The sequence below is a fragment of the Zootoca vivipara genome, chromosome 17 (genome assembly GCF_963506605.1).
Source record: "Zootoca vivipara chromosome 17, rZooViv1.1, whole genome shotgun sequence".
Lineage (NCBI taxonomy): Eukaryota > Metazoa > Chordata > Lepidosauria > Squamata > Lacertidae > Zootoca > Zootoca vivipara.
The window spans coordinates 20,116,982-20,129,405 of NC_083292.1; the positions used below are offsets into that span (position 1 = coordinate 20,116,982).

At 46.3% G+C, this 12,424-nt stretch overlaps 1 protein-coding gene across 2 annotated transcripts in view; it reads right to left on the reverse strand.

Moving 5' to 3' along the window:
• Positions 1-12,424, reverse strand: part of CCDC60 (coiled-coil domain containing 60) — a 53,139-nt gene that overhangs the window by 527 nt on the left and 40,188 nt on the right. The window contains exons 7-16 of one of the 2 annotated variants that reach the window (XM_060269729.1): positions 12,313-12,403; positions 10,625-10,856; positions 10,420-10,507; positions 8,954-9,019; positions 6,857-6,937; positions 6,193-6,273; positions 4,497-4,607; positions 3,644-3,775; positions 2,453-2,642; positions 433-1,496 (exon numbers count right to left, since the gene is read on the reverse strand). In XM_060269729.1, coding sequence (XP_060125712.1) covers positions 1,335-1,496; positions 2,453-2,642; positions 3,644-3,775; positions 4,497-4,607; positions 6,193-6,273; positions 6,857-6,937; positions 8,954-9,019; positions 10,420-10,507; positions 10,625-10,856; positions 12,313-12,403 — 1,234 coding nt within the window. In that variant the 3' untranslated portion in view covers positions 433-1,334. Of the gene's footprint in view, positions 1-432; positions 1,497-2,452; positions 2,643-3,643; positions 3,776-4,496; positions 4,608-6,192; positions 6,274-6,856; positions 6,938-8,953; positions 9,020-10,419; positions 10,508-10,624; positions 10,857-12,312; positions 12,404-12,424 lie in introns of those variants that run through there. The other variant, XM_035098571.2, reaches the window with a different exon arrangement.

Here is a 12,424-nt window from a genome sequence, read left to right on the forward strand (position 1 = left end):
ATTTTTTTGTTATAAGAAAAGACCCGTGGAACAAATTAAATTCGTCTAGCGAGGCACCACTGTAAGCTCTCACCTGTCCTGCTTTGCACCTCCCTTGAGTGCTTCTTGCCTGGCTGGAATTTGCCCTTGAACTCTGATAATACCATTCTGACTGATAATACCATTCTGGTTTGTTTTTTGTTCCGCTTTTTGCATGCATGAGGTTGTTGCTATACCTTTGCATGTATACACACCTTTTATAAACAAAAATCTCTAGGAAGAGCACAACGACAAATGGTACCAGCCTTGGCCACCATGCTTCATACCAGGCAAAACGGAAGTGTCTGCTTTTTTCACGGGGCAATAGGCAAATGCCCATTTCATTTCCTGAAATAGTAAGAGGTCTTTCGCAAAAGTGATGAAGAGGTTTTGCACAAGACCTGGAACTCGCATGCTTTTTAAAAACAGGAGCAATTAGGCTCCACACTAGTTTCACCGCCATCTATTTGATGGATCTCTTAAAGGAACAGGTCCTCCTACCAGGTTACTGGAAGCCGAACGGGCAGCAATTGGTGGAAATAGGCACTGGTATTGTTTGAATTGCCGGAAACAAAGCAAGTTTGTGGTTGGAGGACAAGTAAGGTTGGTTTGGTAGTGATACATCATTCCTACTGCAATGTCACCCTGGTGGGAGATCTGGCTTACAAGCTACAAGGCTGGACTCCGGGGAAGGTAAGGGTCCCCCCCCTGCCTCTGCTACTATAGCCCTCTACCTGCAACCCTGCTAGTTCAGCAGTAGGGGAGGGTTGTAGCTCAGTGGCAGGGCAACTGCAGAACTGTCTCCCACGTAGGGCCCTGCCTGAAACTCTGGAGAGCTGCTGCCAATCAGTGTGGACATTACTGAGCTAGATGGACCCAAGGATCTGACCTGCGGTTGTTCCCTGGAGATCCAAATCACACTCGTCTAGTCATTTGGTCAGGAAACCCTCCTAGTCACAGATTTACCTCCCTTCAATACCTTGTGAGTCTTAAACAAGTAAATCCAGCACAAAGTGAGTTAAGTATGCCATTGAGGGCTAATGTAGGGGATGTGTGTATCGTCTTCCCCCAAATTTCCTTTTCCCTTTAAACCTAAAAGCAGATTCAAGAGACTTGTGTGTATAAACAGGAAAAAAGCATGAGGACCTTCTGGCTCATTTTCCATGCAAGGTCGTCCCCCTCCTCTCCACCTGCCATAATTGCTTGTACCCAAGGAGAGGGGTGTGTGAGCAACTTCTAAAAACAAGCCTGCAGGACCACAACACTTATGTGAAAAGGAACTGTATTGGATTTCTCTAGTTGGATGTTCTCTGTTCTCACGCACCCAGAGGCACTTGAGACAAACGGGAAATAGCATTCCTCTCCTGTCCAAGACCCCCCTTGCCCCCTTTTGCCTTGGGTGGTTCTTTAGCAAGCTCAGGTGTTCTCGTCTCGAGGTGGTACGGAAGCAGCTCCAAGCCCGCCACGTCCTCAATTACCTAGGACAGGAGACAGAGCCCAGAGGAAAGTGGGAGTTGTAGTCCAACAACATCTGGGGACCCAGGGTTGAGAAAGGCCGCCCTAAGGGTATCTGCTTGGCCACAATGAGCACAGGAAAGATGCTGGACTTGAGGGGCCTTTGGGGATATATTTTTCATCCCAGGAGTTCAATGGTGTATGTGAAACTGTCCATGCTAATCTTACCCTAGATCAGTTCCACTGTGCGACCCTCCTTGAGCTTCTGGGATGTATATAGAAAGAGGAGAGGAGGAAACACCTCTCACCATACCTGCCAAGTTGCTGTCCGCGAAATAAGGGACCGGGCCGGAAATAGCAGGCCGGAAGTAGCGCTGCCGCCATTTTGGAACTGGGCGGAGCATGCTCAGAAGTGACTTTTGATGCTGCTTTGCCCAGTTCCAAAATGGCCGCCGCGCCAGAAGTCGCACTGCAGCCATTTTGGAACTGGGCAGAGCAGCATCAAAAGTCACTTCTGAGCATGCTCCGCCCAGTTCCAAAATGGCCGTCGCGCCAGAATAAACTGGGGGAAAACAAAAAAAATCTGTTTTTTTCAGCTAGGAACAGCTGGAAAAACGGGGATTTCCCGGGGAATACGGGAGACTTGGCAGCTATGCCTCTCACTCTCAACTCCCTCCTTTGCAAGATGGCAATAATAACGCTGACCCATCTTGCAGAGGCTTTGTACCGATTGCTCCAATAAAAGGAGCACGTTTAAAAAGGTAATCTAAATCCTAAATCATTCTGGACAGAAGCAGAGGCCTGCAGAGCACAGCCTCCCTCCCAGAAGGCCAAATATTTCTTACCAGGATCCTTGAGCTGGAGCCTAATGAACTGAATTTTGTTTTCTCTCTTTTGTCATGGAGAGGCTCAGGGATGAGCAAATCTGCCTTGGGCCCTCTCGGCCCTTTCAGACAGACTCTCCTTCCGCATCTCTCACCTCCACAGCCGCGCAGATGTCCGGAGAGCAGATTTCCCAGATCCGAAGCTCCCCCAACACTTTCAGGAAGGTAGGCGGTCGGATGCGCAAGTCCGGATTCCTTGCAAACCTCTCCAGTTTCTTTAGGACTTTCTGGGTACGCCGGTCTCTCTTGACGTCATCTGGGATCCTGGCCAGCAAAGTGGAGAACCTGGGAACAGATACGAAAACACAGGCATTCCAACGCAAGTGTCCTGGACGGCTTGTGGTGAGCTGTTAGGCCAGCGTTCCCCAAACCTGGGTCTCCAGCTGATTTCAGACTACAATTCCCATCATCCCTGACCACTGGGGTTGCTAGCTAGGGATGATGGGAGTTGTAGTCCAGAAACTCCTGGAGACCCATGTTTGGAAAACATTGTGTTAGGTTCTTCCAAGATGGCATTTCCTCCACGATGTGATGGAGAGCAACTGCATGTCAAAACAGTTTCTCTCCCACCCACCAAATGCCCATGACAGGTCCTCAAGACCAGGGGTCAGCAAACTTTTTCAGCAGGGGGCCGGTCCACTGTCCCTCAGACCTTGTGGGGGGCCGGACTATATTTTGGAAAAAAAATATGAACGAATTCCTATGCCCCACAAATAACCCAGAGATGCATTTTAAATAAAAGGACACATTCTAATCATGTAAAAACATGCTGATTCCTGAACTGTCCGTGGGCCGGATTTAGAAGGCGATTGGGTCGCATCCGGCCCCTGGGCCTTAGTTTGGGAACCCCTGCTCAAGACAATGCTTAAAGGCTGCAAAATCCTCAGATGGGGAACGGCAACACCTGTCCGGCCATATCTACCTCCCTACTGGAAACCGAGACAGGAGGGCAGAACTCTGCCCACTTCCTGGTTTTAAAACACCTCCCCTTGCCCACCGTTTTTGCATGTTTTCATCCCGCTGGGATTTTTTTTTTTTTTACATGCCTGCTGCTCATTGAGAAGTGACTTCCTGTGACCGCTGAGATTCCTGGCCTCCCGGAGGTCACCTGTAAATGCCTCTGTGCTTTCAACTGCCTCCTGACAAGCTAGAAACTTTGGGTTTTGTTTTTAAAATGCCAAGTGCCAAGGTTCTTTGGAAGCTGGCTCCTGATGCCAGTACCCTGTTTTGCGCTCTCCCCGCGGCAAAGCGCTCTGGCTTTTCAGCCCTTCTACCCGTTTCCTCACCAGTTCTCAGACTCGGCGTCTTGCTCCGGCTCTGTCCCCACCATCGACTGCCTCATCCGCTCGAGATCTTTTCGGAACTTGGTGATGCGACTCAGGCACAGGTACTTCCTCGTGCTCTTCTCTTCTCGCCTCCTGCCAATTTAGCTCACGTTTGTTTTTTTTAAAGTGAACCCCCAGCTGCAAGTTCAAATCTGCCCTGTTCTGGTGACAGGGACGCAGGACAGGCAGGGCTGAAGCTGGGAGCCGCAAAGTAAAAACGGGAGGGGTTTTTGAGGCAGGGGGACAGTTTCCCTAAGTAGTAGCAGTTGCCAGGACATCACCTTGTTTGCCTCTACATAGTCACACTGTTATTTCGGACATTGTGATATATCAGTGCATCATAATGTTTAGGTGGCGATATATCCCAATATATGGTGCTGGAGGAGACTCTTGAGAGTCCCATGGACTGCAAGAAGATCAAACCTATCCATTCTGAAGGAAATCAGCCCTGAGTGCTCCCTGGAAGGACAGATCCTGAAGCTGAGGCTCCAATACTTTGGCCACCTCATGAGAAGAGAAGACTCCCTGGAAAAGACCCTGATGTTGGGAAAGATTGAGGGCACTAGGAGAAGGGGACGACAGAGGACGAGATGGTTGGACAGTGTTCTCGAAGCTACGAACATGAGTTTGACCAAACTGCGGGAAGCAGTGGAAGACAGGAATGCTGGCGTGCTATGGTCCATGGGGTCACGAAGAGTCGGACACGACTAAATGACTAAACAACAACATATCACAATGTCGAAAACCAGACATTGCCCAGCCCTAGTTCTGGGCTTGGGCTCATAACCAAGATGGAAGCCAAAATATGATTTACCTCTCTAGGATATCCAGTTGATCATGCAGCCTGAACGCAGACTCGTGGGCCACCTCGTGGAAGATATCCTTCATGTTCTGGAAAGTCTGCTCTTTCCTTTTAAGGAAGAGGCTGGAGGAGAGAGAGACAGAGGGATTAACCCACAGGCTCCAGATCTCTAGAGAGGTCTGGGTAGGTCCAGTTTATCTGCCCAAGCTGGCCAGTTTGGGAAACGGACCTCTCTGGGACAAACAAAAGGGCTTGGGTCGGAAAACCCTCCTCTCCTTGCCTGAGATTCACAGCAACGGGTATTCAGAGGCACACCGCCTGGGACAATGAAACTGGAAGAACGTAGTTAATAGCCACAGATAGCTTGATCCTCCATGAATTGGTCTCATCCTTTCTTAAAAAACATCGCCTTGTGGGAGAGCGAGTTCCATACTATATACTCCAGGGGAAAAAGCCCTTTCTTTTGTCTGCTCTGAATCTCCCACTGTTCAGCTTCACCTCTGATTCAGCTCCTGGGACAAAAAAGTTCCCCATCCTATGTTTCTCTCCTATGCTAACTCAGCTGAACAGCCCACTAAACTCCCTGCTCTAGAGACAAGAAGGTCGAGAGGTTTTACTAGGGGGCCGCCATACGTCTGGACACAGCTTGTATTCTGCCCACGTAGACAGCGTTTGGACTGTTTAAATGTCCTGGACAATCTGGACATATGGCAGTTCCCCATCCTGCTGTGCAAAGTGCAAAATGGTCTGATTCTCACCTCCTGATGCTATTCCAGGGAAGTTTTTAATGTGTGACATTTTAATGTATTTTTAATCTTTGTTGAAAGCCACCCAGAGTGGCCGGGGAACAAATAATAATAATAATAATAATAATAATAATAATAATAATAATAATAATAATTTATTATTATTATTATTATTATTATTATTATTATTATTATTATTTTGTTTAGCCTGTTTACTATGAATCTTCTTTTCTCTCTATCTCTTTTTCAGTTAAATTTTATTAAGTTTCAACATTTCTAACACAGGCAGTCAAAACACAAGTTCGTCTTTTTTCTTATTTTTGTCAAATTCCAACTCAGTTATTCATGGAGTTGTTCTTTCTTCCCGTCTGCTGCACCCTATCTTCTATCAAATCATAACCACAATGTTATAATTTAGTTACTTCTGTTGCTCGTAGTTCAAATCCTGCTCGCGAGATCATCATACTATTCTTTAAATAGTCCCAAAAATGCACCCATTCTTCCACAAAACACTCATCATACTATGAATCTTCTTTTGGAATTTATGTATGATGTTTGTTTTGATGTTAGAGATGATGCTCAGTTTGGTAGCTACCTGTATTTCACAGAATGTAGAAAAGCTCTGGCTTTTAATCGTACTAGCTGTTTATTTTAAGATATTTCTCACTTACATTGTAAACCCCTAAGGGTTCTGTTTACAGATAAGCAGTATATAAATTACCATACACACACACACACACACAGGTCATCCCCTCTCTATCAGCAAGATAGCAGGGGAAAGGCCCAAATTAACAGCTGCATTTCCCCTTCATCGCCTTACTTTCTGCCACTGAGACATCCCTGGGTGTGTGCAAACTCCTCCTCCTGGGTGATGTCAGAGTTTGTGGGAGGAGCCTCAGTGCGGCCAGAATAGAGTCCCTCCTATTGACCCTCAGGAAAGAAGCCTATCTCCGCACGCCTACCTTTGAGGTTTGCCGTCAGTTTCATCGTCTGAGTAGGTTGCTGTCACCGTTTTATCTTCCCGGACAGTCACCGTCATCGAACTGCAAGGAAATTCAAAGGGAAATGGACACACACAGCTAACAATCCAGGGGAAGGGGGGCAGGTCTGAAATCAGGGGGCTTCTTCTGTGCAAGGACGAGGATATGAAAGTTTGTGGATCCGGGATTATTAGCTCGAGGAATCTAGCCTCAATTACTCAGGGAAAGAATCCCGGGGCGCTTCTCGCATACAGGATTGCTCTTGGCGCCTGTCTCTTCCAGACATCCAGAGTTAGGAGTCTCAAGTAGCTGAGAACCCGTGCTGCTGTTTTGCAACGAGTGCAAGTCCAGAGTTCAAATCCCACCAACGCTTCAGTTTCAAGAGAACGGCCTGCAAGTTCTGTTACGCACAATGGAACGTCACAGAAAACACGATTTAAGTCGCTCTGAAAGAATATATTGGAGCATTTCAAGTCATTTGTCCCGGTGAAAGGCAGCACATTGAGAGCTAGCTGCATTGATTGTAGCAAGGCACCCCTAATTAGTATTATTGGGTCATTATGAGATGGTTGCATAATCCTAGGATGATGCTGAAGGCACCCTGGCTTTCTGAACTTGCCACTACCCTGCTGCTCCCCCTCCCTACCTCTTTGGCCTCTGCTCCCCTGAAGTCTCCTCTTTTGCAGCTCCCGTGCTGGTCTTCTCTTCCTTCGAGGACGAAACTGAGCTGTAAAGCAAGACACTCAGATTTAGCAACATTAGAAGAGTGGCAGACTATATCTATAGCTATAGAGAATATGTCCAAAAATATAGTAGCAATAATCTAACCATGCTAGCTTTCGAGTGATTAAAAGGAAAATACGAAGTGGAATTTAAAAGGAAAGAGATAAGGCGATATTAGAAAGTATTAGATAAATGCTTGTAAGAATGCTGAACATTTTTAGTACACTCAGTTTAAAGAGAAAGTATCTGCATTGGGTAATGTCAGGAAGTCGATTTTTCATTTTCATTTATTTATTTTATTATTTTTTATTTTTTCTCTTGGTTTTTGAGGGAAGAAATAAGAATTGTAATAACAAGGAAGAAATAAAAAAAATGATCTGTATTTAATGAGTGGTATTTGTGGTTTCATGGTTTATGTTATGTGGGAAAATTCAATAAAAATTAATAATAATAAAAAGAAGATTGGCAGACAAAGATGATGGAAAAGGCAGAGCTAGCGAAGCTGACTGGGAAAATCCAAAACCAGTGTGATCAAGCTTTTCAAAAAGACGGGGGTAAATTTATGCAATATTTGAAAGGCAATTGTAAACATTTAAGTCAGGATTGACTTAAGAAGACTTGTAATGCTGATGAGTCTACCTTTTTGCTTTTTATTTAAATAATATGACAATGGCAATGGGAAAAGTAATTAGGAAAAAGTAGAAATGTGATGATATAGTAAATAATTAAGGTAACCATGAATCGGGGGGGGGGGGGAGTCGATTAGCTCATATGAGCAAAAAGTAATGTGAATAATGAGGATGTATTAGAAAATGGAAACTTAATAAAATATTTTATATATATATATATATATATATATATATATATATATATATATATATAAGCAAGACACTCCCTCAGCACATGACTCCTCCAGATCCAGGAGTCACTCTGCAGCAGTGGGCATGGAAGGTACTGTCTAGCACAGGCATCCCCAAACTTCGGCCCTCCATATGTTTTGGACTACAATTCCCATCTTCCCCGACCACTGGTCCTGTTAGCTAGGGATCATGGGAGTTGTAGGCCAAAACATCTGGAGGGCCACAGTTTGGGGATGCCTGGTCTAGCAGGTCACCATCATTCTCAAGTGGGCTCTCTCTTACGATACAAAGGGAGCACCACTAAAGATAAAAGAAGACTTCTCAGGTAGCCTCCTATCCAAACATTGAGCACACCGGCTCAGCCTCTGCATGGAGGCCAGAATATCAAGTGGTTATAAGTAGGATTTGACCCAGTCCACTTTTAAAATACAAATCTACGTAATCTGCACTTTCTTTGGTATCAGGAAAACCCAAACGCAGCCGCCCTTTGAAATTTGCACATCTCCAAATTTTGCAACATAGTTCTCCCATCAAGCAACATGCGCAACGATGTGCATTATAGAGGAAGGCATGAGCAACAATGCGAGCATCAGTGCAGGCAATGTACAGAAATACATGATGTTAGGGAACTTTTGCTCTGCAAAGATGTGTGTTTTAGGCAAAATTGCATTAAAAAAATAATAATCACAGAGTTGGAAGGCACCTTGAGGATCATCTTGTCCAACCCCCGCAATGCAGGAATCTTTTACCCAATGTGGGGCTTGAACCCACAACCCTGCGTCCTGTGCTCTACCGACTGAGCTATCCCTTGGGATAAATTTGCATTAAAAAATACTGGTGAGTTTTCATATGGTCATTTTTTAAACACAAACACACACACACACACACAAATTAAAAAACATTTAAAAGTAATCAGACATTAGCAAAACTGACTCCTGGTATTGCCATTGCACCCATAATATTCACACTGAAGATCTCAACTGCTCATCCTGTTCTCACAGTGGCCAGGCAGGATGCTCTGTGGCTTCCAGCCACTGCATGAAGAAAATTCGTGTCTGAATTGTAGTAAAAACCGTAAAAATGAACGATATGGCGCACTGTTCAGCTGCGTCGCTGCCATGTGCACCATGCTCAGTCGCTTTCTCCTGCAGAGTCCCTACCTTTTGCCCTTCTGCCCAAACGAAAATTCGCTCTCCAGCTCGCGCCTCGACAATATGGTGTGCGAGCTGCAAAACAAGGAGGAGAAACTGAGTTTTGCACGTGGCCAGAATGCAGGGATTGAAGCCAAAATGCCATGAGAAATGTCCACCCCACCCCACCCCCCAACATTTGGCCTCTCTTTTGAGATACACAGTCATCTGATCCTATGAGCGGGTATAATTTTCCACAGTTGTCCAATCGGGGGCTCTCTGGGTAGGGCCTTTGGAGGAAATTGGGGAGATAGGAAGACCCTTAAGCCACATTTACATCATATGCGAATGACAGGGCCACTTTAAACTTTCATGGCTTCCCCCCAAAGAATCCTGGGAGCTATAGTTTGATATGGGTCACTAGAAGACACCCCGCTGCTGTCCCAGAGCTCCCTGAGAAGAAGGATCAACTGTTGAACGACTCGGAGACTTGTAGCCCCACGAGGCGGAATAGAAGTTTCCTAATAACTCTCAGCACCCTCGGCAAAACACAACTCGCAGAATTGAGGGAAGCCGTGACTGTTCAAAGTGTTCTCAGAGTGCTCCAAATATATGGTGTGATTGTGGCCTCAGGGAGCAAGCAATGGAATGAGCTGCTGGCTGCGTATGTGGGAATGGCAGCTCCCCAGAGTGGCTGCGGAAACTCAGCCAGATGGGTGGGGTATACATATAGTATTATTATTATTATTATTATTATTATTATTATTATTATTATTATTGGAACTGCCAATCCCACAAGTGTCACCCTACATCCATGGAGCAGCGCCAACATAAGAACTTGCTGAATCAGGCCAGCTGCCCATCTAGACCCGCATCCTGTTCTCGCAGTGGCCAACCTTTTCTGGGAAACCAGCAAGCAGGATCCGAGCCCAAGAGCAAACTCCCCTCCTGTGGTTTCCAGCGACTGGGATTCAGAAGCATTGCTGCCTCCGACAGCGGAGGCAGAGCAGAGCCGTCACACCTAGCAACCTTCCACAACCCTCTCCCCTCTCTTCTCAATCTTTGGAATCACCCGAGGAGGAGCATTTAAAAACGCCAATCAGCATTTCAAAGGGACCCAAAATGGTCACTGGAAAAGTTGCAGCGGCCCATGGGTTGGTGAATGCAATTCCATAAAATCATAGAATTTTAAGAGTTGGAAGGGACCCTGATGGTCATCTAGTCTAACCCCCTGCAGTGCAAGAATCTCGGCTCAAGCATCCCTGACAAGATGCCCACCCAGCCTCTGCTCAGAAACCTCCAAGGAAGGAGAGCCCACCACCACCTCCTGAGGGAGGTGAATACTATCAGGAAGTTCTTCCTGATGTTGAGTCGGAATCTCCTTTCTTGTATCTTGAAGCCATTAGTTCAAGTCCTACCCACGGCAACTACTTCCAGCTGAAAATAAGAACAGCGCTCTTTATACTGCGACTGCTTCCACAAAAGGCGCGACATACCAGCCGTGCGTCAAGTTCCAAAACATATTTTCTTTGCTAAAATTCTTCGCCACATCTTCGTGCACCATCTGAAGCAGCGTCTGCAGTTCTGAGAAGCGGATGCAAAAAAGAAAAAGAAAAAAAGGCAGGTGATATAATAAAGAAATTCTGGAGAGGGGTAGTTGTGGCAGCCTAGAAGGGAGGCGCTGAGCTCTTCGGGACTCACGGTAACACATCGGCTCCTCTTCCTCCCTGGTTTGCTTGCTGAAGACGGACTCCATCTCCTCCCCTTCCTTGGCGCTGTCGGAAGGGGGCTGAGCTGCTTCGTCGTAGATGGGCGACAGGGAGCTTGTGCTGGTGAGGGTCGTTTTGCTGTGGGGAGAGGAGATGCTCATGGTGGAAGACCTCTTGGGGACTTTCTTGCCCCGGTACTGTCCTTTCTGGGTGTATTTTCTGCCCTAGAGAAATGCAACAGAAAGCCCATAAGAGGCAGGGCCTCGTCAGGATGGAACTACTGCTTAACGGGGACAGGGATGGACATGGACACACACACACACACACACACACACACACACACACACACACCCCAATTCCACAAAGTATTAGGAAAACATGGGAAACCGATTTAGGCACCTGGCTTGAGGATGAACAAAGGGGCAGACAATGTGGTCAGCTTTGCCTTGACGGACCATTTTGGCACGCATTCAAGGAGGTGCTTTGAAGATGCTATTCTGTTGGGACCGGACGCTTGTAAAAAATTCCGGATGTTATCAAACTCCAACAATATTATGGTGGAGATGCGGCAGAAGAGGATTGGTGCTTTGCCTGCTGTGGGGCTGCCCTATAGGTCAATTTTTTTGGAACGAGGTCTTTTTGGAACAAGACCAAATCCTCTGCTGAGATCTGATTCTAGCACTCTTCTTGACCAGGAGGAGAAATAATTGTGGAATTCAATACAGAGAATTATTGGCTACGTTTCTGGTTGCTGCGTGGATGGAATGCTCTCTTCCAGAGAAGTTCGCCTGGCGCCTTCATTACACACTTTTAGGCGCCAGGCAAAAACGTTCCGCTTTAACTAGGCCTTGGGTTGATTGGCATCCAATGCCCTTTTATAACGTGTTGGGGAGGGAGAGATTATTAGGTTGTTCTTGTTTTTATTATGTATTTTGTGTTTTCATATTGTGATTTTATGTTGTGAACCACCCAGAGCCCTGGGGGTATAGGTTGGTATACAAATTTAATAAACAACAACAGCAACAGCAACAATAGCTAGTTGTTGGAAGTGGGGTTCAGAGCCCACCAAGGATGGATGGTATAAAAACAAGTATGAGGGAGGCGAAGCCTATGTATGGTGGCCTCCAACACTCACTGCAGAGCCATAAGGCAAGCCTCAGTTTTCCCATCTGCAGTATGGAGACAATGACAGCTACCCAGTATAGCATTAAGTAACCACCCCACCGGAGAAAGAATTTACACTCCTGCAATGGAACTGCTTCTCCTCCTCCTCCTCCTCCTCCAACCACACATGCCACGGAAACTGTTCTGAAAGGCTGGCGAAAAACCCCAGAACCCCAGGGTGTCAGGAATGGTGATTTGTTTTATTTTATTTTTTCAAGGCTCTAAACAAAAACTAAACAACTACAGTCGTACCTTGGGTGTCGAACGGAATCTGTTCCGGAAGTCCATTCGACTTCTGAAAACGTTCGACAACCAAGGCGCGGCTTCCGATTGGCTGCAGGAGCTTCCTGCACTCAATTGGAAGCCGCGTCGGACATATGGCTTCCAAAGAACGTTCGCAAACCGGAACACTCACTTCCGGGTTTGCGGCGCTCAGGAGCCAAAAACGTTCAAGTCGCAAAGGCGTTTGAGATCCAAGGTACGACTGTATTTGGAAACTGGCATAAACCGAGTTACCTTTGCATGCAATAGAAAGTGCTCCCATCGAGACTTCACCGTCTTTTCTTTCGCGATGACTTTCAAGGAACTTTTTGCACCGCCGTAGTGCCTAAGGGGAAAAAAAGAAGGG